The 25,449-nt window shown below is 32.9% G+C and overlaps 1 protein-coding gene across 2 annotated transcripts in view; it reads right to left on the reverse strand.

Moving 5' to 3' along the window:
* The window catches only part of LOC126884287 (E3 ubiquitin-protein ligase UBR2), a 155,376-nt gene that overhangs the window by 40,157 nt on the left and 89,770 nt on the right, over nucleotides 1-25,449 (reverse strand). For both annotated transcript variants that reach the window (XM_050650216.1, XM_050650215.1), the window contains 2 exons: nucleotides 16,354-16,788; nucleotides 6,484-6,672 (listed from right to left, as the gene is read on the reverse strand). In XM_050650216.1, the coding sequence (XP_050506173.1) occupies nucleotides 6,484-6,672; nucleotides 16,354-16,788 (624 nt within the window). The remainder of the gene's footprint in view (nucleotides 1-6,483; nucleotides 6,673-16,353; nucleotides 16,789-25,449) is intronic.

The following is a 25,449-nucleotide window of genomic DNA, read 5'->3' on the forward strand; positions in this document are numbered from 1 at the left end:
TGTATTTTACTTGCAGTACTGCATTTTAATAACTAATTTTATTTACTACATACAATTGTTTACGTTTGAATAGCATAACCTAAATCTTATTTTTTCTTCTTATTATTTTTTTTACTATGGCCTTGACAATTATCCAGTAACCAGGACCAATATGATTGGTCACTATAATTAAAAGTGCGAAAAAAGTTGCCGAGCTATGAAATCAGGTGTCGCTTTTCCGAACTTGCACGGTCCCAATACACTAAGCGCCAAAATTAACGCACCACCTTAAAAATGGGACATTTTTGAAGTCTCGTTTTTTCTGAACCTGTTGTCGGATTTTAGTGATTTTTATAGTATGTTATAGCTTTATTCTTTAAGAATATCAGTGTAATAATACTGTTGCTAAACATGTAAGTGTCATTGTATACTGGGTGTAACAATGATAGTGTGTTTTTTCCTCAAAGTTCGGAACACCCTGTGGAATATTCTAGCGTCTATAAAATATTGAAATTAAAACACAACTATAGCCTTAGGCTTTCTTAACATTTTGCTTTTTGATTCATTCGCTTCTGTTGCATAACAAAAAAGTTAGGTACTTTAACCTTTAACAACTAGCAACGTTCTTCATCAATACAGGGTGTTTCTAAATATAAGTGCGACAAACTTTAAGGGGTAATTCTGCATTAAAAATAATGACCCTTTGATTTATAAACATATGTCCGCAAATGCTTTGTTTCCGAGATACGGGATGTTAAATTTTTTCTTACAAACTGACGATTTATTTAGTGCTCTAAAACGGGTCGAGATATGCAAATGAAATTTGGTAGGTTTTAAGAGGTAGTTATTACGAATTTTTTTGCTACAATTAAGAATTTTATATTCACCATTGGCGTGCATACGGGTTATATTACCCGGTCATAATCCCTGTATGCACGCCAATGGTGAATATAAAATTCTTAATTGTAAGCCAAAAAAATGCGCAATTACCACCTCTTAAAACCTACCAAGTTTCATTTGCATATCGCAACTGATTTTAGAGCAGTAAATAAATCGCCAGTTTGTAAGAAAAAATTCAACATCCCGTATCTCGGAAACGAAGCATTTGCGGACAGTTTATAAATCAAACGGTCATTATTTTTCATGCAGAATTACCCTTTAAAGTTTGTCGCACTTATTTAAAAACACCATGTATTGATGAATTACGTTACTAGTTGTTAAAGTACCTAACTTTTTTATTACGCAACATAAGCGAATGAATCAAAAAGCAAAATGTTAAGAAAGCCTAAGGATACAGTTTAGTTTTATATACCCTAGAATATTCCACAGGGTGTTCCGAACTTTGAGGAAAAAACACACTATCATTTTTACACTCTGTATACAATGACACTTACCTGTTTAGCAACAATATTTTACAACGATATTCTTGAAGAATAAAGCTATAACATACTAAAAAAATCACTAAAATCGGACAACAGGTTTAGAAAATACGGGACTTCAAAAATGTCCCATTTTTAAAGTGGTGCGTTAATTTTGGCGCTTAGTGTATTAGTAATATGGGGTATGACAAGTCCGCAGAAAGTGTGTTATTTTATTTACAAACAAATTAGCACTCCCAAATCTTTTTTTTTTCAATTAGTGCTCTGTAACTCTAAGATTTTTCCTTTGAACCGAAAACACTCAAATAAAAATTCCCCGCATTTAGTTCTGCAAAGTTATTTTTTTTCCGATTTCCTTCAACAAAAATTTTACTCCGCAAATCTGAGTTTTCCAAAAAAAAAATCTGCAATTTTCAATTAAAATTTTAGGAAAGTAATTATTTATCAAAAATTAAATTAATTGGTGACATGAAAGATTTTTTATACCTAGAAGATTATATATCAGGAGGCCGGCGACAATCTAACCAATAGTTTAGCAATAATTAAAATGTTAATACTACGTAGTAAAATTCAAGCATGCGAAATACGATATTTACGTGCGGTATCCGGAGTGACCAGACGTGATCGTATAAGAAATGAAGACATACGTGAAAGGTGCGGTATTGGAAGGACCTTAGACAGACTTGAAACGAAACAGTTATCGTGGTTCGGACATATGACGAGAATGGGTGAAGGTAGAACTGTAAAGAGGGTATGGAAAGCGGCATCCGACAACAAACGAAGAAGAGGCAGGCCAGCAAGAACGTGGAACGCAGATATTGGAAAGGCTTGCGTAAAAAGGAATATTGGGTGGAGAAAAGCAGAACGACTAGCTACTGACCGAAAGGCATGGAGACGTCTGATTTCTCCACTTACCTCGACACCGTAAGGTACAAGAGGACGGCTTAAGTAAGTAAGTAAGTAAAATGTTAATTAAAAAAATTTCGGTCGAAATAATAACCAGAAAGATACACCAGAATAACTGATTTTCGTATAAAAAAGATCTATACTTATTCAACGTACTTTACAGAATTGAAATTGGAATATTTGAGCGGTCTCAGGAATGTTATAAAGAAACTCAGAAAATCTCAGAATAAATTAAATTAAGTTAACGCTGTTGAAAATGGCACGGTTCCAGGTATAACCGGTCAAATTTGACCGGCATTTGCGACAGAGTTATAAACAACAGGATTTCAATCTTTGTACCATTACCTTTTTATTCCGGTCCTCTTTGTACATACAAATCTTCAAGACACTCATAACAAAAAAGATTTATGTCACAAAGTTATTTAATTATTGATAAATAATCACTTCCCTAAAATTTTAGTTAATTAAATATTTTGTTTGGAAAACTCGAATTTTCCGAGGAAAATTTCCGCCGAAGGAAATCGAAAAAAAAAAATACTTATGTGCAGAATTAAATTACAGTGAATATTTATGTGAGTGTTTTTGGTTTACCGTTAAAATCTTCTGAGTTACAGAGCAACAATTGAAACAAAGATTTCGGAGCGTTAATTTGTTTATAAACCAAATAGCACACTTTCTGCGGATTTTACATAGCTATATTACTAATATATGAAATCTTAAGATTTGATTCCAGCATGTCCAGCAATAAAATAGCTGGTACATAATTTTCTTTGTTTTATACTGTTTCCCAGATTATTACCTTACATCTTTCATTGAGTTGATAATTCACGTTGTGAACATTCTCAATTATTATACTTCTAATTTAATACTATTCTATCTAATTCCTCCAAAACCAGCCAATTTCCATAAAACCCAGCCATATTAATACATTTTGCTTTAGTTTTCCTTGCAAGAAACAAACAAAACACATCTCATAAACTAAACCTAACCTCGCTTTCGGCCATTCATTCATGTTCGTGTCACAATAATTTCGACTAGAAATTATATAATATCAACCACTTTTTTGGAGTCGCAATTAATTTTAGGCCAGGGTAATAAGACAAAAATATACCCTGTTCGTGACACTCGAGCAGCCAGGGTACTGAAAAGTTTTTTCGACAAGTAATACCTATAGGAACAAATTGTAACTATTTCCTGCGTAGGATCTGGCGGCCGTTTTTATTTATAAACAATTAACTGTCAAAAAATGGCATTTTTCCCTTTTTTTTTTCAAATCAATGGAAAACAGTGAAACTTATGATTTTTTTAGTACAAATATCTTTGAGATTATGGAAAAAGCTTTAAAATGACATATTACAAAGTTTGATATACTCATTTATTGTTAATATAATTGCGAAAAAAGGTCGGAATTGCAAAAAAAATTATTTTCGCAATAACTGCTGTAAAAATTAGTGTAAATGTTTGAAATTTTTGTCAAATGAGGGTTCTTTGGTGCTTAATATGTGATAAAAATTTCAAAGCGATTCATTCAATTGTTTAAATTTTATTCGAATTGTTTATCTCAGTGAGCATTTTTTTGCACTAACATAAGTCAGAAAAAAATGACGTAAGAACCATTCCACAGGTGTTAAATAGAAGAGCATGAACTATATTTTCAACTAGGTTTAAAAAAAGCGAATAAATAATGCATTTATTAGTAATAAATAATTGTGCAAAAGTATCGTAAATCTTTCTTTATAACTTTTTGAATAACCTTTTCCAAAAAAATTAACTTTTTTACCCTGTTTTAATTGCACAACTACCAAGTAATGTTATTTATATCATATTGATAAAAAATTGTAATAAATATATATAATTTCTTATATAACAAAATTAAAAGTTTATAAGCAAAGATTTACGATTCTTTTGCATAATTATTTATTGCTAATAAATGCATTTTTTATTCACTTTTTTAAACCAAGTTGAAAATATAGCTCACGCTCTTTCATTTGACACCTGTGGAATGGTTCTAACGTCATTTTTTTCTGACTTATGATATTGTAAAAAAAATGCTCTCTGGGATAAACAATTTGAATAAAATTTAAACAATTGAATGAATCGCTTTGAAATTTTTATCACATATTAAGCACCAAAGAACCCTTATATAACAAAAATTTCAAAGCTGTACACTAATTTTTACAATAGATATTGCGAAATTAATTTTTTTTGCAATTCCGACCTTTTTTCGCAATTATATTAACAATAAATGAGTATATCAAACTTTGTAATACGTCATTTTAAAGCTTTTTCCATAATCTCGAAGATATTTGTTCTAAAAAAACCATAAGTTTCACTGTTTTCCATTGATTAAAAAAAAAAGGGAAAAATGCCATTTGACACTTAATTGTTTATAAATAAAAATGGCCGCCAGATCCTACGCAGGAAATAGTTACAATTTGCTCTTATAGGTATTACCTGTCGAAAAACCGCTTCAGTACCCTGGCTGCTCGAGTGTCATGGAAAAAACCTTATTACCCTCGACTATTTCGATAAATCGCTATTTCATGACATCATTTCGCAAGTTCAACTAAAATCCACAAGGCTCGCACAGCCGCATTTCAACGTCGCCATATTGATTGCGACTTGTTTTGAGTCGAAATTTGATTTAGAATCAGGGGCCTGACTTCTGAAGCCCGATATAATCATTAATGAAAAGGTGCGCGAACAAGCGGGGTTTGTAAAGGGTAAAGGTACAAGGGAACAAATCCTGAACCTGAGACAACTCATTGAAAAGTCTAGAGAATTTCAAGTACCTATGATTATATGCTTCGTTGGCTACCAAAAGGCATTTGATTGTGTAAACTGGATAAATCTGTGGTCAATTTTAATAGAAATGGGCGCATCAATGCACCTGGTGACACTTATTAAAAATCTGTACCAGTCTAATATAGCGACAGTACGACTAGATCAGAAGTTCTCAAACCAATTCAAGACCGAGAGAGGTGTTAGACAAGGATGCATGTTGTCACCTGACTTATTTAACATTTGGTGAACATGTCATGAGGATGGTTTTCGAAGGATGGGCCGATGGAGTAACAGTAGCTGGTAGGAAAGTCTCCAATTTAAGATTTGCTGATGACACTACACTTATAGCAGCAAATGAGCAAGAAATGTTTGATCTTCTGCGAAGAGTTGAGTACGAAAGCAATAAAGTTGGTCTGAAAATCAATAAAGCTAAGACAAAAATAATGGTGGTCGACAGATTTGACACTATTCAACTGACTTAACATATTACAGGAATACCAGATAGTAAACACCTTTGTCTATCTCGGGTCAAGTATAACTAACGATGGTAACTGTGAAGCAGAAGCTCGGAGACGTATTGGTATGGCAAAAAATGCGATGAGTCGCCTAACTAAAGTTTGGAAAGACAGATCTATCTCTCAAAATATCAAGATGAGACTGGTGAATGCCCTTGTATTCTCAATATTTCTATACGTAGCAGAGACTTGGACTCTTCGCGCATGCGAGCGCCAAAAAATTGATGCCTTTGAGATGTGGTGCTGAAGAAGAATGCTGCGCATACCTTGGACAGCTCATAGGACAAACGTTTCCATTCTAAACCAACTCAATATTAAAAAAAAGCTGTCCACAATATGTCTGCAATGAATTCTGCAGTTCTTTGGTCACGTGGTTCGCAGAGGTGACGACATTTTGGAGAGATTAATTGTTTCTGGAAACGTTCCGGGGAGAAGATGGTCTAGATGGGAACTAGATGGTCTGACCAAATAAAGCATTCAGCTGGAAACTCATTCTGCGAAGCTCTTAGAGCAGCTGAAGATAGAGACCAATGGAGAAACATTGTTAGGAATATTGGAAGAAATCACTATCCTCAGTAATGGGGAAACGACAGGAGAGAGAGAGCGCGAAATAAGGTATTTTTGCCGGAGTTAGACGAATCCTCCGACCGGCGAAACGATCGGATGCTCGGTATTCAATCAGTAGCGTATCTGTGAGGTGTTAGTTACTATTAAGTTTAAGTTATCTGCTTTTCTCCAGAATTGCACCTGCCATCGTTTCATTGGCCGGAATTTTTAATTGAATCTGATTAATGATTGTATGATTTCTCAAATATATATTTTTGCAGTATACTGCATTTTAATGCACTCAGCGCCCTGTACATCGAATGCATTAATGAAACTTGAAATAAAATTATTTTCCAATTTGTTCTATAACGTACCCGTGAGCAGGCTTCTTAAAATTTGCCAATTCTTGAATAATGTCATCTATTTCCACTTCTCTAGAAATCAAATCTTCCGGAATTGTTTTTACTAACTCTGAATGTGGCAACGGTTTGATACAAAGATACTGGATTATCTCCTTCCTTATTCTATCCTCTACTGTTACGTTGCTTACTCCTGGCATATACCTGAAAAAAAAAACATTATCATAACATATCAAATTCTAAACGAATTTTTGCACTTCTTTTTTAAATACAGCTGATTACACAAACATTCATTAAATATAATCTGCCTGTTGCGCCTTTACACAAATATTCAGCAATTATTTTATTACTTTTTTTTCTACTCATAGAATCTCAAACACAGAGGAAAAGACAGCAGTAGTCCATTCACTCACGGTAAAATATTGCAAAACCTCCAAATAGTGGAGTCAATGAAGGTGGATATGAGTTATTACCTCAGATTTCGTTGAACCTCCATCGATTTTCATAAAAATTGGTGAGTGGTTAAAGGATACCTCAAGGAACAAAGGTGACATAGTGCCAACTTGCGCTTTTTCCATTTTAGGGGTGAAATACACCCCTTTTTTAAAAATTATTTTTTAGATTTCTGAAAGTGCAGTCACTGTAAGTTTTCACTTCCTATTTCGTTGAACCTTCATCGATTTTCATGAAAATCGGTAAGTAGTTAGAGGATACCTCAACAAATAAAAGTTATATAGCATCAACTTGCGCTTTTGCCTTTTAGGGGTGCAATACACCCCTACTTTTTAAATTGTAAAAAATGCAGATTTCCGCATTATGGCGCAAGTAATCTCGTTTAATTAAGAAAAATAAATATATTTTTTTTATATTTATGTGCATGAATTACATTTTTTTTTTATTTTTCAAACCTTATAGCAACCAAAAATCCGAAAATTAACAAGTCGAAAATCACGAAAACCTTATTCTTCTATATTTCTGAAAGTGTAGTCACTGAATGTTTTCACCCACGATTTCTTTGAACCTTCATCGATTTTCATGAAGATTGTTAAGTAGTTAGAGGATACCTCAAAAAACAAAAGTGATATGGCACCAAGTTGCGCTTTCTGCATTTTAGGGGTGAAATCCACCTTTTTTTAATGATAAAAATGCAGATTTCAGCATTCTGGCTCAAGCAATCTCGTTTAATTAAGTAAAATAAATATTTTTTTACGTTTATGTGCATGATTTATAATTTTTATTATTTTTTAAACTTTATAGCAACCAAAAATTAGGAAATTAGCAAATTGACAATCGCGAAAAAATTGTTCTTTTATATTTCCAAAAAGGCAGTCACTGAAGGTTTTCACCCCTGATTTCGTTGAACCTCCATCAATTTTCATGAAAATTGGTAAGTAGTTAGAGCATACCTCAAGAAACAAAAGTGATGTGGTACCAATTTGCGCTTTTATGCTGGGGGTGGATGTTACCCCTTCTCATGGGTGAACACTATTTTATTAAAAATAACCCCATAATTAGATAGAGGAGTAAATTCTAAGCAAACTTTCTTTTATCAAGTTTATACATTTTTTATTTAAATAATGTTTCATAATTTAATAAAATATTATTGGTACAGTAAAACCTGTCAATAACGGCCACTAAAAATAGAAAACAATTGGCCGTTATAGAAATGTGGCCACTAATGCTAGGTCTCCTTTTCCACAAATGCATAAAATATAATTGAAAATTTATTTATTTTAGTAATTAAAGCAAATCTAATTAAATATAATTCTACAAACAAACGGAACATACCTTTCATTAGATATCGCAAATCACTTTGGCTGATTTTGTCTGCATATATATTATGTTTGAGGAATCCCTTTTTTTGTGAGACTGGATATAGGATATTTCTCAAGTATGAATTCACATTCATGGTATATCGTTGCTATACAGGGATAATAATCTGTGCAATGTTATGGTACAGGCTACGTTAAATATGAAGTAAATGTGGAAGATATACACTGGTTATTCATTTCAATTTAATTTGATTGTTTTTTAATCGTTTACAATATTTAAAATAATTAAAGATATGAAGTTAGGAATTTCAAAAATAAATTCAGTTCTCACTGGCAGGGTGGGAAATAATAAAGTGCCATACAATAGCATTTCATTACAATGCTCATTACAGGCATTACAAGCTGCTCCGTTTGAGAAAACTCATACTCTCAAACTTTGAGAAAACACTCATTCAGTTTCGACCAACCCTGTATTACCTAAAATTAAACGTTTTGCTAGATTAATAATTTTTAACAGTAATAGACTATATTAAAAATCACTTGAACATAAATTGATTTTCTGATGTCAAATCACTACAATTATACAGGGGGTGAATATTGCTATGAAATTTAAAAAAAAAACGGAATTATCTTTTAACCTACTTCGTGTAACATCACAAAACCTGATATTTTAAGAAATAAAACATAGAGGAGAATCCAAATATGTAAAAATATACAGGCTGTTCCATTAAACAAAAGATAATTTTGTTTCACCCTGTCAATATGGGTGGCCCTGTATATTAGGAAATGTATTTAAATTCTGATATTATCTATGCCCCAATCTCACCTAAATAAATTTTTTTCATATCTCCTACAACAAACGACTAATTGGACTTCCCACAACCTGTATACATACAAATCTCCGCTATAAAATTTTTTCAAAGAAAATGTTATTGGTTTTTTTTTAAATAACTCCGTTAATTTTTGAAATATGAGAATTATCTAAAAACCATTACAAAGCTAAGTAAAAGGTCTATAACACTGTATTAAACATAATTTTGTAAATCCTTTATTTTTTTTAAATACAAGGTGAAAAGGCCCCGGTTACATGGTTTTCGCAGTAAAATTTATGTTTTAAATGTTTCTATCTCGGTTATTTTTTGTCGTAAAAAAATATTAAAAAAAGGAAAAGCTTAACTAAAGTTAAAACTAAAATTTTGTTCTCTGCCATTTTTTAAGTATATCGAGTATTTTTGGAGTTATTATCAAAAGAAAATGAAATTCACGAAAATTTGAAAAATTCTAATTTTTTTAATCGTATTTTTTTTTCAAAAATATGCATTCTAAACCGGTCAAAATTGTTGAAGTTATTACTCATGTTAAAATAAATAAAGTTTTAAATGGGTTACTATAAATTTTAATTTTTGTGGAAATGACGTAGGTTTCATTTTCCATTCTTCCCTAAAAAATCTGAAAGGGTCCTCTTATTTCCATCATAACTTGCTTAATTTTGATGCTATCGACTTCTTATATAGCTTTTTGACAGTTATCTTTAAGTACTTTATTAAAATGTTTAGTATCTCTATTTAACAAAGTGCATCGTTTTCCTGTTATTTAAGCTTGAATACTAAGATTTGAGTACTCGCGGAAAAAAAATATACATTCAATTGCATATAACTCACTTTGTATATGTAATAAAGGATTTTTCGAATAAGGAGCTTATTTATTTTTATATTATCTTCGATTTTGGTAACAACAACTTTTTTGAAGAAACTTATGGTTTTTGAGTTATTTGTGAAAAACTGCTTTAAAAAATGGATTTTTTTCAGGAAAAATCAAAACTTTTGATCTTTAATAACTTTAATAATGATCTTAATAAAACTATTGATTTATTGGAATAACTTTATATAACAAATTTTACTTATAATTTATCCCTCTATCGCTTAGTGGAATTATTTTTAATAAAATAATTTCCACCCCCGAGAAGGGGTGGCATCCACCCCCAGGGCAAAAGCGCAAGTTGGCACCATGTCACCTTTGGTTATTGAGGTATCCTCTACATACGTACCAATTTTCATGAAAATCGATGGAGGTTCAACGAAATCGGAGGTGAAAACCTTCATTGACTCCACTAAAATTTTAGAGAACCGCTTGGATTAACATGAAATTTTACATACACATAGCTAACATGTCAAAGAAAAAAGTGATATTGTGCTGATATGTGCTTTTGCCTGGGGATGCGTTTCACCCCTTCTCGGAGGTGAAAAATTTTCATTCAAAATACGTCCGGAATTGGATAAACTGACTCTAAGCAAGCTTTGTTCTATAGCGTTTTTAACTAATTTAATACTTTTCGAGTTATGTATTTGCGAGTGACTATTACGTTCATTTTTCAACAAAAAAAAACACGTTTTTGACGGCTTTTCGCAAATAACTCAAAAAGTATTTTATCGAAAAAATATAGCTTATAAAAAAGCAAAAAAATTGGTGTATGTATGAGGTATCTCGACCCGGTAGAAGCTGAGTTGTAACTAATGAAAAATAGGTTCAGATTCGTCAAATCCCAAATCGAATATTTCAACGTTAAATAACCAAAAAATGTGCTTTACTCGTGTATGTATTGTTTATATAATCTTTGTTTCATCGGTTCAAAGCGCTTATTTTTGAAAAAGCTGTAGTTGAAAGGGCTTGAACGAGTCACTAGTCACGAGTGTACGCAAATTTTGAATAGCCATATCTTAATCCATTTTTCATCATCATCATCAGTAGCTCGACAACCCTTTTTGGGTCCTGGCTTGTTCTAAGATTGTCCGCCATTCTGTTCTGTTCCTTGCTTTGGTCTTCCAGTGGGTAATCTCAAGTGTTTTCAGATCTTGTTCCACTTGTTCCATGTATCTAAGTTTGGGTCTTCCCTTTGACCTTCTACCTACTGGTGCTTGCCTCATTATATGTTTTGGTGTATCGGTCTCCAACATCCATTCAACATGGCCCATCCAGCGCAGACGTCTGATTTTTATGGATGTTATGACGTCGGGTTCGTTGTATGCTGCGGATAGTTCAAAATTATATCTTCTGCGCCATACGTCATTTTCTTTCACCCCCTTTATGTGTCTGAGGATTTTTCGTTCAAACGCACCTAATAAGTTCTCATCGTTTTTCGACAGTGTCCATGTCTCAGGGTTTTGTATATTTTGCATTTGGTTTTTCTCGTGATGTTGTTAGATCTTAGATGTTTAATTAGTCCATTATATGTTTTATTAGCAATATGTATTCTTCTCTCGACTTCTTCGCTGACATTGTTATCTGCGGTAACTAGTGAACCTAGATATGTAAAATTTTTTACGCTTTCGATGTTATTGTCTCCTATTGTCAGATTCTGTAGGTTTCTTTGGCCTGTCGATTTGCTGGCCTTCACGTATTTGGTTTTTATTTCATTAATATTTAGGTCACTGTTTTGTGCCGCTCTTTCTATCGCATTAAATGCTTCTATCATTTCTCTTTTGCTTCTAGCTATGATATCAACATCATCTGCAAATGCCAATATTTGTACCCTTTTTGTTATTATTGTTCCTCTGGTGTTGACTCCATTTTTGTCTTACGGAAAAACAAAAATCCAAAATATTCAGAAAAGCCAAACCTATATTTTTTTATACCTATTTTGTAACCTATATTTCTTTCAAGATTTCCGTTACTATAATTAGTTGCCAACGACCGTTCAACTGAGAGGTAGCAGTCCTAGAACCTCTGAACGAATTCAACTCAAGTAAGGGTCAAATGGTGCCCGGGGCCTAATCATATGATATTTAAAACTTACTAATTCTAGTCAATGTTTCCATGACTGTATAATTTAAATAAAGGGTTCTTACCCAAATATTTTCAATTTTGGTGGCTTAGCAGGTCAGCATCCTATGAGTACAACCTATACCTGTTTTAAATTTTAGTCAACATTTTAAATTTTGCTTTAACTTATTAGGTTATACTTATTTTAGGTTCAAACGGTTCAAAAGGTTTACGTATATTAGGTTAAAGAGGTTCAAACCATTGGACTTACCATTTAGAGTAAACTTTTAAACTAATTAGTTAGTAGTTATAAAATGTAATTATTTTCTACACAACTTTATAAAAATTGTACTTTGATTTTACCAGTGGGTAAAATCTTTCTTGTCCTTAGTCAATGTAATTACTTTTGTTTATTGTTGACACTCAACAGATTGCAAAATACTTTTAAATAAAAAAAAATTTTAGGTTCAGCACTGATGATGATCTGTAATCAGATCGAAAACTAGTTCTGCATTTGTGATGTAGCTCTTTTAGGAAATTTTAATAAATATATCTTTTATAAAGGATGTTACTTAAATTTTTTATATTTTTTTAGTGTTCGAGATTTTTGGTATGACTAATACTTTTTAAATTTATATGTATAAATAAAAGGCAGATATCGAGCACCTAGTTTATTAAATCTTGCCCAAGTATACTTTCGCTCCTAGAGCATCACCAGGTTCGATTCGTCAAATCGGGAAAGTATCCTATTAGAATGTGACATTTGTTTGATGGGAGTGATGGGAAATTTAACAAATAACATTTAACACACTGGACAAAGTACAAAACAGATTAAACAAATTATAAATGCCGGTACTACATTTGGATGTTAGATATGGATTGCCTCTATATCTGACATCTCTGACATGTGGGGGCTCCCTAATGGTTTGGGCTGGTATAAGTTCAGAAGCTCATACTGATTTATAGTTAGTGTGGATAGAGGTTCTATGACGGCTGCAAGATACATAATAAATATTTTAGATCAGCATGTGGTGCCTTTTGCTTCTTTCATTGGACCTAATTTTATTTTTATGGACGACAACGCGCGTCCTCACCGTGCTGGAATCGTCTGTCGAAACCAATATTTAAAGGAAGTGGGAATTCTCCGTATGAAACTGGCCAGCTTGCAGTCCCGATCTCAACCCCATAGAACATCTATGGGATTATGGTGGAAAGACGTCTTCGAGCACGAGTACCGAGTCCAAACAATTTGGCTGAACTTGGAGCAGCTCTTCAGCAAATATGGGACCAGCTGTATCAATTTGATAACCAGAGGTTAATTACCTCAATGCCGAGACGTCTACAGGCTGTTATAAGGGCCCGAGGGGGAAACACTAGATATTAATTTATTATCAATGTTTTTTTATTAATTTAATTTCAGAAAGTTTTGAATATTTTTTGAGTTGTGGCGTATTTCTATATAAATAAATGATTTTTTTTTGATAATCTGTAAAAATTATTTTAATTGAACATACAGTGAGGACGTTTGAGTTGGAATAAATTCATTTTCTCGAGAAAATGAAGAACTCTGGAGATAAATCCCGAAACGGGTTGATTTTAGTTTTTAAATTATAAATTTTTGGCATATATATCATACTAGTGTCGTCATCCATCTGGGCGTGATGATCTAATCGATGATTTTTTTTAATGAGAATCGGGGTCGTGTGGTAGCTCATTCGAAAGGTTATTCAATTCTCTATTCACTAATATAAACATTAACATAATTATTTATACAAAATTTATTATTTATGTAAAGTGTGCACAAAATTTTATTTTAATTAAATTAATTGAGACAAAAAGAAGAATGTATGTAATTTATTTAATGCAAAATACATTTTACTGCTGTAAGAGAACTTCTTCTTCTTAAAGTTCCCTCTCCTATCGGAGGTTGGATATCATAATGGCTATGGTCACTTTGTTGGCTGCTGCTCTGAATAGTTGTAATGAACTACAGTTAAACCATTCTCTAAGGTTCCTCAGCCAGGAGATGCGTCTTCTTCCTATGCCTCTTCTTCCTTGGATCCTTCCTTGCATAATAATTCTCAGCAACTCATATTTTTCTCCTCTGGTAATGTGACCCAAATATTCCAGTTTTCTAGTTTTTTTTAACAACAAAAGCTTTGCTTTGTAAGAGAACAAAAACATATTAATTTGAAAAATAGACATTGCTTTTCGCTTAAGAGGAAACCGTAGCGATCAACAGGTAGCGAAAACGCGTTCCAAAGTCCAAACTAATGAAATAAAAAATTTTAGTAGTTCCAAAATGACACAAAATCTAGGCATCGGATAAAAAAGTTTATTTGAAGAAAGTGTATTTTTTTGTTCTTCTTAATGGCGGTACAGGCTCGTTTTTTTAATATTGTATTTAATTACAGAGTAATTTCCACATGTTCATATATTTTTCAAATTGGGCTCTGTACCGCCATTATTTATTATATTACGAATACGTGTGCCAAATATCTCGAAAAATATTCAAAATTAGAGCCGCAATCTTGGAACGCGTTTTGGCTACCTGTTGATCGCTACTGTATCACCTTAAATTAAATGTTCAAACTGCTAAGAGGCAGGTGGGTGGCAGCTTTAGTATTGAATTTAAGCGAAAACAAAATTTATTTATCAAATAAACATTTTTTTCCTGTTTTCGGACAACAGTAAAATGTATTTCGAATTAAATAAATTATATGCATTCTTCTTTTTGTCTCAATTAATTTAATAAAAAAAATTTTTTTTTGAGCATCCTGTATAAATAATTATGTTAATATTTATATTAGTGAATAAAGCATTGAATAACTTTTCGAATGAGCTATCACACGAACTCTATTCTCATTTAAAACATCGTGATCATCACGCCCAGATGGATGACGTCACTAGTATGATTTGCGTGTTTGAGCATTATTGGCTTCGGAGTCAATGTCCATTCGCCATCTTATCATTTTGGAATTGTTTGTATTATTTATGCGGAAGCTCTAAAGGAGTGCTTCCTGCTTTCTACTGGTTTGTTTAGGTAGGTATCCAATCACAATCCTGCTCCAATTTCACAAAGAACTGTTTTATATACCTATATCTAATTTTTCAACGATTTTTATTTCTATTTGGAATTATTTCCTTTCGTTGTATTTTTTTTAAATCTCTTTTTTTTTTAATTTATTTATTTACTTTTTTTTTTATTATTATTTTTTATTTTCCATTTTTTTTTCATTGTCTTTTTTCCAATATAAATTGGGATATTAGACAAGGACACAATTTGACGCTCAGGGGTCGATCAGAGTCTTTAGACGAGACAGATGGACCTCGGATAGACATAGGGCTTAACACGAAGGGAAAAAACATATACAATATGTTTGTACAAAATTTGATAAATATTATAATCTTCTGCTCTTAATAGTTGAGTTAGGTTATATGGTCTGGTGATTTTGGGTATTTTGGCCATTTCTTCATTTAATACTTTAACCTCGTTTATTATTTTAGAACAGCCTAAGATCATGTGCTCCGCTTTACCTTCTTCTCCACATGAACAATTAGGTATATGCCAAAAAATTATAATTTAAAAATAAAAATCGACCTGTTTCGGGATTTATCCCCAGAGTCGCCCATTCTTGAGAAAATGAATTTATTCCAACTCAAACGTCCTCACTGTATACTTTTAATATATACGCTGTGAGCTCGTACGTAGAGGGGATATTTACAAATTCGCGAGCGCCAGTAGTGGCAAGTCTGTAAACGTTTACCGGAAATTTGACATAAATGTCAAAGTGATTAATTTAAAATTAAAATTAAAAACAATAATTATAAAAAATATTAGTTGGTCAAAGCTGTGGTATATATTTTTACCTTAAATATACTTACGTTTTAAATACTGAATTTAAGTTTTTTTAATGTTCCGTAATATGTAATTATAAATTAATCTATTAATCTTAGCGCCATCTACACGATAATTGTGAAAGTATCCGAAGTAAGAAATTCATATTTTATCAATAGAACGTCAAAATTATTAGCAAAATCTTAAAAAAATCGATTACAATTTAATTACGTTTTAGCGTTGTAAATATTAAGCGATAACAATTAAATAATAAATTTAAAAATTACCGGTGAAAGTTGAATTAGTAATTCGATAGGAGCGACACCAGCGAAGCTCAGAGCGTATACCTGATTTAAAAGGTAAATCTTCAAGCGTTTTCTTTCTTCGCCAAAAAAATACTCATGATCGATTTTTTGCACCTGAGCATATTTAGCAAAACAATAATTAAGATCAATGATAAAATACTGAATGTCTGTCTATGTAAACAGCTGCTAGTGTTATAATAACGATACATACCTTTCTCCTATGATAAATATGAGCACATGCAACATCTCTTCAACCAAATTGATGGTCTGACGAATGCTATCTTCTTCTGGAGATTTTAAACTGTTAATTTCGAAATCAGTCATAGCCCAATTGATCAAATTAAACTTGTTCAAAATGTGAATAAGAAACTCGTTGCTTTCAATCAAAGAAGCGGCTATTTGCAGTAGGGTGATATCCCGGTCTAACATTTCTGTTCTGCACTTGACGTTGTGGTAAAAGAAGAGGGTGTTCAGCAGGGCGTAGCCGTTCCTTCTCCACATGCCTGCGTGCACTTGCGCGATCATCACCTGGGCCCGCAGGACTGGTTCCATTATCTGAACTGGTGTCGGTTTGGGCACTAGGAATTCCGCTTTGTCGAAATGTAGGTTGTATTTTTCGAGGTGTAGGTGAAGGGCCGCCAAAAATCTATAAAATAAATTTAATCAATATCTTTTGTATCAATTACATTTTTACTAATTAAGCTATAGTGCTCCCAATTACAAAACAATAATAAATTTCACAAGGAAGAATTTCATGTAGCTGGCTATATACCATTAATTACAAAAATTGAAGAAAAATCTTCTGTGTAAAAGGTATACTTATTTTGAAAAAAAAAAAACGAAAAAAAGGGCTACAAATACAAAACAGAACGTTTTCGCTCTAAAGAGAGCATCATCAGTGTTCTTTGCAAGCTCTACATGCTAAGCCACCAAAAATCAGTTGGCTTTCACCTTTCTCTATGTGAAGACAGAGAATTCGACTTAACAACCCACGTGCTTCGTGGAAAGTCATAGAATGCCTTAGGGCAGGATATCCTTATTAATTTCATCCATCGTCAGGATTTAGCATCTTCTTAAAGTGCCTATCCGTTCCGGATGTTGGCGATCATCATGGCTATCCTGACTTTGTTTACCGCAGCGCGGAACAGTTCAGTGGTAGTCGTGTTATACCACTTTCGTAAATTTTGAAGCCAGGAAATGCGTCTTCTTCCCGGTCCCCTTTTACCATTTACCTTCCCTTGGAGAATCAGTTGGAGGAGGCCGTAACGTTCTTGATTTCTCATTACATGTCCTAGATATTCTAATTTTTTTGTTTTGATGGTTATGAGAATTTCAAACTCTTTCCCCATTCTACGCAGGACTTCCACATTAGTAATTCGGTCAACCCAGGATATACGTAAGATGCGCCTATAACACCACATTTCGAAAGCTTCGAGCCGATTCATAGATGTAACAGTTAGTGTCCACGCTTCCATTCCGTAGAGCAGAACTGTGAATATGTAGCATTTTAACAGACGGTATTTTGTTTTTAATGATATGTCTCGACTGTTGAAAATGGGTCTCATTCTAACGTATAGTATAGGATTTATAGGATTTAGCATATAACATTTTAATGTAAGACTTAGTCGACATTTTAAAGGTTTTAACCCATGTATTTTTGATGGCTTAGCATGTAGAGCTTGCAAAGAACACTGATGATGCTCTATCCTCTATGCGTTTATTTTCCGGTTCGTAAGAGTAAACCCAAGATTCATCGCCACTAACAATACTAGAAACGTTTTTTGAGCTTCCTTTGTTGAACTTTTCCAATGTTTTTCGACACTAATTGCCGCGGACCGCTTTTTGTTCTTCTGTGAGAAAATGAGGGATCCAACGGGAAACCAACTTTGTAACACCCAGTTCTTCATGTATGATCTTTTGGATCGAGGTCTTTGAAGTGCCCAAAGATGTCTCTATCTCCCGGTATGTTACACCGCGGTCATCCTTAATTAGCTGACGAACCGCATTAATGTTTTGCTGCGTGACTGATATTTTGGGTGGAACTGACCTGGATTTGTGGCTGAGACTGGAACGACCACGTTGAAATTCGCAATATCAGCGGGAAATAGTTGACTGGCTTCAATGCTTCATTTCCAAACAAAAAAACTATTTCAACGAGACATTGTTGTTCGGATAATCCTTTTCGAAACGTATAAAAGATCTACACGATTTGATGTATCACAATGAAAGTTTAGATTTATGTCAACAAAAGATTGAGGTCAAATTTGTGTCGGAAGGTTTTACTGGAGGCGCCCTCTAAGCGGCTGTATGCAAAACTAAAAAGACAAACATCGTACATTCTTCTTCTTTAAGTACCGTGCCCAATTTTTTAGGCGTGGGTAGCTTCCATAACAATTTGCCGATATCGTTCTCGATCTTGTGCGGCATGTAACAATTGATCTGCTGATAAGTCAGTCCATTGACGAAGGTTTCGGAGCCATGAATATTTCTTTCGACCAATTCCTCTTTTTCCGTCGATCTTTCCATTGAGTATTAGCTGCAGCATCCTGTATCTGCTACCTCTCATTATATGCCCCAGATATTCAAGTTTTCTCTTTTTTATCATCTTCATTAAGTCACCTTCGCCTTGACCTATTCTGTTTAAGACTTCTCTGTATGAAATGCGTTGAACCCAAGATATTCTGAGCATTCTACGATACGACCACATCTCAAAGGCTTCTAATTTGTTCATCATGTTAACCTTCATGATCCAGGTTTCACATCCATATAGTAATACAGGATACACATAACATTTTAGGAACTTGATTCTTAGTTGTAAATTCAGCTGAGAGTTGCTTAGAATATATCTAAGTTTCATAAATGCTCCTCTTGCAATTTCTATACGAGTTTTAATTTCTTCATCCGGATTTAGTGTCTCGTTTATCCAACATCCTAGGCATTTAAAATGGTTAACTTTTGTTATTGATTCATCACTGACAATTAGTTGCATAGGGCCGACGTCTTGTTTACTAACCACAAGTAACTTTGTCTTTGTTGCATTTATGTTAAGTCCGTTATTGGAGCATTCTCTAGTGACTCGATCAATAAGGAATTGAAGATCTTCGATATTTTCAGCCATGATCGCGGTGTCGTCTGCATATCTGATGTTGTTAATAGTTTCTCCCCCGATTCGAACTCCACATTGTCCTTCCAAGGCTTCATTAAAAATTATTTCTGAGTATACGTTAAACAAAGTTGGGGATAACACACAACCCTGTCTGACACCTCTTTGAATGCAAATTTTGTCTGTTTCTTTGCCGTCTACCAGAATAGAAGCTTCTTGATCTAAAAAGACATCTAAAAAGACAAACATCGTACATTGATAATTAATAATCAAACGTCATTACGAACAGACAAGATTTATTTTGCGGGAAAGCAAATGGAAAAACGATCAGCATAAGAAAATTGGGAATATTATAGCTATACTGTATATAGTACGTAGACGGTCTCATCAGTATTTCGCCTCTCCGCCCTATATGCAATTCTTAACCGCATATGGAAGCGGCCGTGTCTGGGGATTATAGAAATATGAAAAAAGAGCAATATCGGTCGATGATTTGATTCCTGTTTTTGGAAGGGAAATCGCACAGCGAAATCAAAGAGCACATGAGTGCTGTGTACGGCTACTCTTCTTCGATGGAGACCGTCAAAAAAATTGGGTTGAGTTTCAACATGGTTGCATATCGGTTTTTGATAAGTCACACCCAGATGCCCCTAAAACGGCTACCACGCAGGATAACGTGAAAAACTCTCTTCAGATCTCATGTTGGCAGATCGCCGACTGTGCGAGATAGCTGAGACCGAAGGCATCTCCAAAAATCAAACGGTAATTTCCTGCATAAAATTTCGGGCATGACAAAGCTGTCGAAGCAACGCTGCCGTCCTTAGCCAAAACGCCGTATCTGCAGAGAGATCACATTTGAGTAAAATCGATTTTTGTTTAAATGTCTAGCCGTTGAAAACTATTTAGAATTTTTTTTGTTTTCTACTTTATATACTACAGTAGAACGTCAATAATCCGGATTAATTGGGACCGGACCCCATCCGGATTATCAAATTATCCGGATTACCGAAATTACCTCAAAAAAAGGCCAGTATACAGATTAAAGTACGACAAAAGTTTTAAAATTTTATGTTTTCTCTTGTACAGTAAAGTGTCTAGAGGTGAAATTAATCAAAACAGTTTTTATGTTTAAACACTGTATTGTAATTAATTTATAATAGCACCATGTGTACAGTAAAAACATCAGACACTATTTGGGCTTTTAAAAAAATGTGTAAAATATTTTTGAACTGCGGTAGAGGTTCGTTTTTCGCAGCGAAGTTCTTAATTTATTTTAAAAGAATCAGATATTTTTGCTAGATACAAATCCGGATTATTGACGGTCCGGATTTTTGACGTGCGGATTATCGACGTTCTACTGTATTGTGTTTCAATTTATCAATCAAAGATAGAATAAAAATTTTTATTTTTTTAATATAACGCGGGCACATAAATTTGATACACCCTGTATATTGATTTGTAAATATTTATTAGAAGTTGGCTTTCACGCAAGGTGGTTTCTCCTTAATGAAGTTTTCCATGCAGAATTAAAAACATTTTTGTAAATAAAAAGTGAAGTGAAAGTTATTTAGGATTACTATTTTAAACCGATTGTTTATTACGGGAAAGGTAGAAGCCATAGGTAATTAGTTCTTTAGTGCGGCCGATATGTGAAACAATTGAGCGTTTAATGATACAAGCATATAATTTGGACCACATATATTTGAACACATATAAAGATTCAAATTTAGATATGAGGCCATCTCAGATTTTGCCTTTTACAAAAATGGCGGGCATTCAAAATGGCGACTATACATATGTGACTAATAGCACTATAACTTTTGAACAAGACGTCCGATTTCAACCAAATTTGATACATAGGTTATTTTTTTGATGTATAAGATGGAGTTCTTGAACCGGAAGAATCGGTTTACCATAAGTTGTGTTTTTCCTGATTTTTTATGCAAAAATATGTTATTTTGTTTTCAATTCTTTCACCCTGTATATATTAATTTTTCAAAAAGTTAATACAGCTATTGAAAAGAGCGTAAAAATGTTTTTCAGGAAATATTTTGAACTTTTTGGTTATGTTAATTACCATTTAATAAATGCATAACGTATCTCCACATGTACCTATGTGCGGCAGATTCGTGCAAAATATTTTAAGATTTATGGTGCATTTAATGGTAGAAGCATATAATTTGGACCACTTATACTACACATATAAAGGTTCAAATTTAAATATAAGGCCATCTCAGATTTTGCCTTTTACAAAAATGGCGGGCATTCAAAGTGGCGACTATGCATATGTGACTAATAGCACGATAACTTTTGAACGAAAAGTCCGATTTCAGCCAAATTTGGCATCAAGGTTCTTTTTTTTATGAGTAAGATCAAGGTCTTGAACCGAAAGAATCAGTTTACCAGAAGTTGTATTTTTACTGTTTTTTTATGGAAAAACATGTTGTTATTTTTTCAATTCTTTTACCCTGTATATATTAATTTTTCAAAAAGGTAATACCCCCATTGAAAGGAGTGTTAAACTATTTTTTAGGAAATATTTTAGCTTTTTAGTTATGTTAATTACCATTTAATAAATGCATAACGTATCGTCACATGTACCTATTTGCGGCAGATTAATTTTGAATGCCCGCAATTTTTGTAAAAGACAAAATCTGAGATGGCCTCATATATAAATTTGAGTCTTTGTATGTGTACTGTGTGTGGTCCAAATTATATGCTTCTACCATTAAATGCACAATAATTCTTATATTATTTGCACGAATCTGCTGCACATACGTTCCTAGGTACATATGAAGATAGTTTATGCATTTATTAATTGGTAATTAATATAACTAAAGAGTTAAAACTATTTATAAAAAATATTTTTACGATTTTTTCAACGCCGGTATTACCTTTTTGAAAAATTAATATATACAGGGTAAAAAAATTGAAAAAAGAAAACATATTTTTGCATAAAAAATCAGGAAAAACACAACTTCTGGTAAACCGATTCTTCCGGTTCAAGACCTCTATCTTATACATCAAAAAAATAACCTATTTACCAAATTTGGTTGAAATCGGACCTATCGTTCAACAGTTATCGTGCTATTATTCACATATGTATAGTCGCCATTTTTAATGCCTGCCATTTTTGTAAAAGGCAAAAACTGAGATGGCCTCATATCTAAATTTGAACCTATGTATGTGAAGTATATGTGGTCCAAATTATATGCTTCTACCATTAAATGCACAATAATTCTTATAATATTTGCACGAATCTGCCGCACATAAGTACATGTGAAGATAAGTTATGCATTTGTTTAATGGTAATTAACATAATTAGAAAGTTAAAAATTTTTCTTAAAAAATATTTTTACGCTCTTTTCAATGCCGGTATTACCTTTTTGAAAAATTAATATATACAAGGTGAAAGAATTGAAAAAAAAACAACATATTTTCTGGTAAACCGATTCTTCCGGTTCAAGAGCTCGATCTTTTACACCAAAAAAAGAACCCATATAGTAAATTTGGTTGAAGTCGGACTTTTAATCCAAACGTTATCGTGTTATTAGTCACATATGTATCGTCGCCATTTTGAACGCCCGCCATTTTTGTAAAAGGTAAAATCTGAGATGGCCTCATATCTAAATTAAAACGTTCGTATGTATTGTATACGTGCACCAAATTATATGCTTGTATCATTAAATGTGCAATTCTTATAATATTTGCACGAATCTGCCGCACTACTTAGAAAATTAAGGTAAAGAAAGTTTGGAATTTTAATTTCTTTTTGTTTAACTCCGAGTAAATTTTGTAGAATTTCCCGAAAGTAATTATTATGATGGTAGGAATATTTTTGAAAGTATGAGTGGTTTTTTCGAATGAAAAAAGAGTGGGGAAGAAGAAATGTCTCTGATTGGTTTGGAAATTTGGAATGGGAAGGAGAGAAGGTTGAATTTTCAGATAGTTTTGGAAAGAGGGATCATTGTGTTACCGGCATCCGAAAGGAGCAGTCAAAAGTTTTCGTGAGTAGTTCAGAAGCAAGTACTAGTGTTTTGTTTTGATAGTGAGAGTATCTGAAAAAAGTGGAACGAGAGACAAATCAAATCGAGAAGAAATACATCTTTGGTTATGTAAAGTCCAAGAGAGTAAGTTACAAGAATTATCCTTATTAAAATTATTTGTGACACCAAGTAAAAAAGATACTTGGGTCTCAGGAGATTATTGTTGAGAGAAAGAGAGGAGAGAGTTTTGGAGTTTATTGAACGAGTACTGGCAAAAAGAGGCCTGGCTTGTGTTTTGGAGAAATAGTTGCTGGTATGCTGCTGGATTTTTGCTGAGAACGGAGAGGGCTTTGATTGGTAGCCTAACATAATCAACAAGGAGGAGCTGTTTGGGTCAAGAGGAGACATCATTGTGTGTGAATCAAAAAGGTCAGTCAATAACCTATGTGACAGATTTTCTTTATAATCAGAAGTTAATTTTTTACGTAAAAGCATATGCCATTTAAGATTACAACATTTCAAAAATTTAATAGGAAGTATAAGTAATTTGCGAATACCAAATTTGTTTGTTTAGCTTGTTTTTTATTAAGGGTATCAAGAACAAAGCGAGAAATATTTGTTTGAATTAGATTAATTTATATGGTAAAAGTTTCTTTTGGACAGTTATGCCCACAGGATTTAATTGATAAATTTATAGAGCATTGCTTTTGATAATAAAGGTATTTGTATGTGTTTATTTATGATTTTTCTATTTATTTCCTTTTCCTATTTTATCCCGATAAGGATCAACTAAGAGATACTGAAGCCACGAGAAAGGATAAGTATAACCTAAGAGAATTTAATTAAATTTTGTTATGACAAAAAGGCACCCTGAAATTTTTTCTTAATTTTTATGTATGATTTGCGTTAATTAAATAATTAATCAAATAAATACTAATTAATATAAAAGTAATAGAAAGCAGATAGAAAGTAATAGAAACTCATGTTACTGCGTTCTTTCTAAGTATACTACATAAATTAACTTCTTCCTGCTTAGAAAGTATGCAGTACTGCGTTTGCGCTAAGCATTTTCTTATTTTATAGTACAGTAGACTCTCTCCATAACGAACACGGTTATTACGAGTTTTCGCTTATACCGAGGTACACTAGATGTCCCATGAAATTCCTATTGAACTGAACACCTCTATAACGAGGCATATTTGAATATAACGGGGAAAAATGAAATCGTAAAATATGTATCTTTATTATTCTTTATCTATTTTTAGCGCTGTAATGGCTATAAGTAAATATCCCAACTACCTGTATACATAAATCCCCAACATTTGTGTGGTTATCGAGAGTAGTGCTGTAATAAAATCCACCGCCTACCTATAACAAACTTCTTCCTGTTCTGTTTATCTATTGACCGATACTGAATATTGAAAAAAAAATTATAATTTATGATGGCGAAGCCTTATTGTCGAGGAAACAATATTAAGCATCTTATATTGCTCCGAATGGCTTCACTATAGAAAGTTAATATTTTAGAAAACTATAGATTCATATGTATGCACAATATTATTGTTGTCTGATATAACGAGATCCGCGTATAACGAGGTAATTAGTCTGCCATTTCAGTTCTCGTTATAGAGGGAATCTACTGTATAATAAATACAATATAACTATGAAAAAGGAGAATAAAAAACATTTTGTGTCATGAAAATGGACAAAAAAAGTGCTGGAAATAATTTTGGAATTAATAAGTTGGCCGCTAGGGGGCGTTTCTTGCATTTTAAAATTAAAAACATTCCAGAAACGATTAACATTCACGATGAAGTTTATTTTTAATTATTAATTATTAGGCATTGATTTAACTATGTACTTTTATAACACACTTTTTATTTGGAAGTTCTACGACCTACGACGACCAAAATACTTCGTACCAAAATTCGTATTTCGAACAATCTTTATAAAATTTGCGCTGTTTAAAAATGCCTGATGTAACGTGATTATAGAATCTCCCATCAACAACTATACATACACAGCAAACTCCGCTATACATCAGGAAACTCCACATTTAATGAAAGTATTTGTCTCACTTAGTAGTACCGCATTGTTTTTAGAACCACACATTATTTCTTGATCACCAACAAATCAAACATACTATTTATGTATTTAGATTTTCTGTTGATAAAGAAATAGCCTTCTGCAGTATTAACTTTGTGATATTTAAATACGG

Source organism: Diabrotica virgifera, chromosome 5, assembly GCF_917563875.1.
Source record: "Diabrotica virgifera virgifera chromosome 5, PGI_DIABVI_V3a".
NCBI classification, from domain to species: Eukaryota; Metazoa; Arthropoda; class Insecta; order Coleoptera; family Chrysomelidae; genus Diabrotica; species Diabrotica virgifera.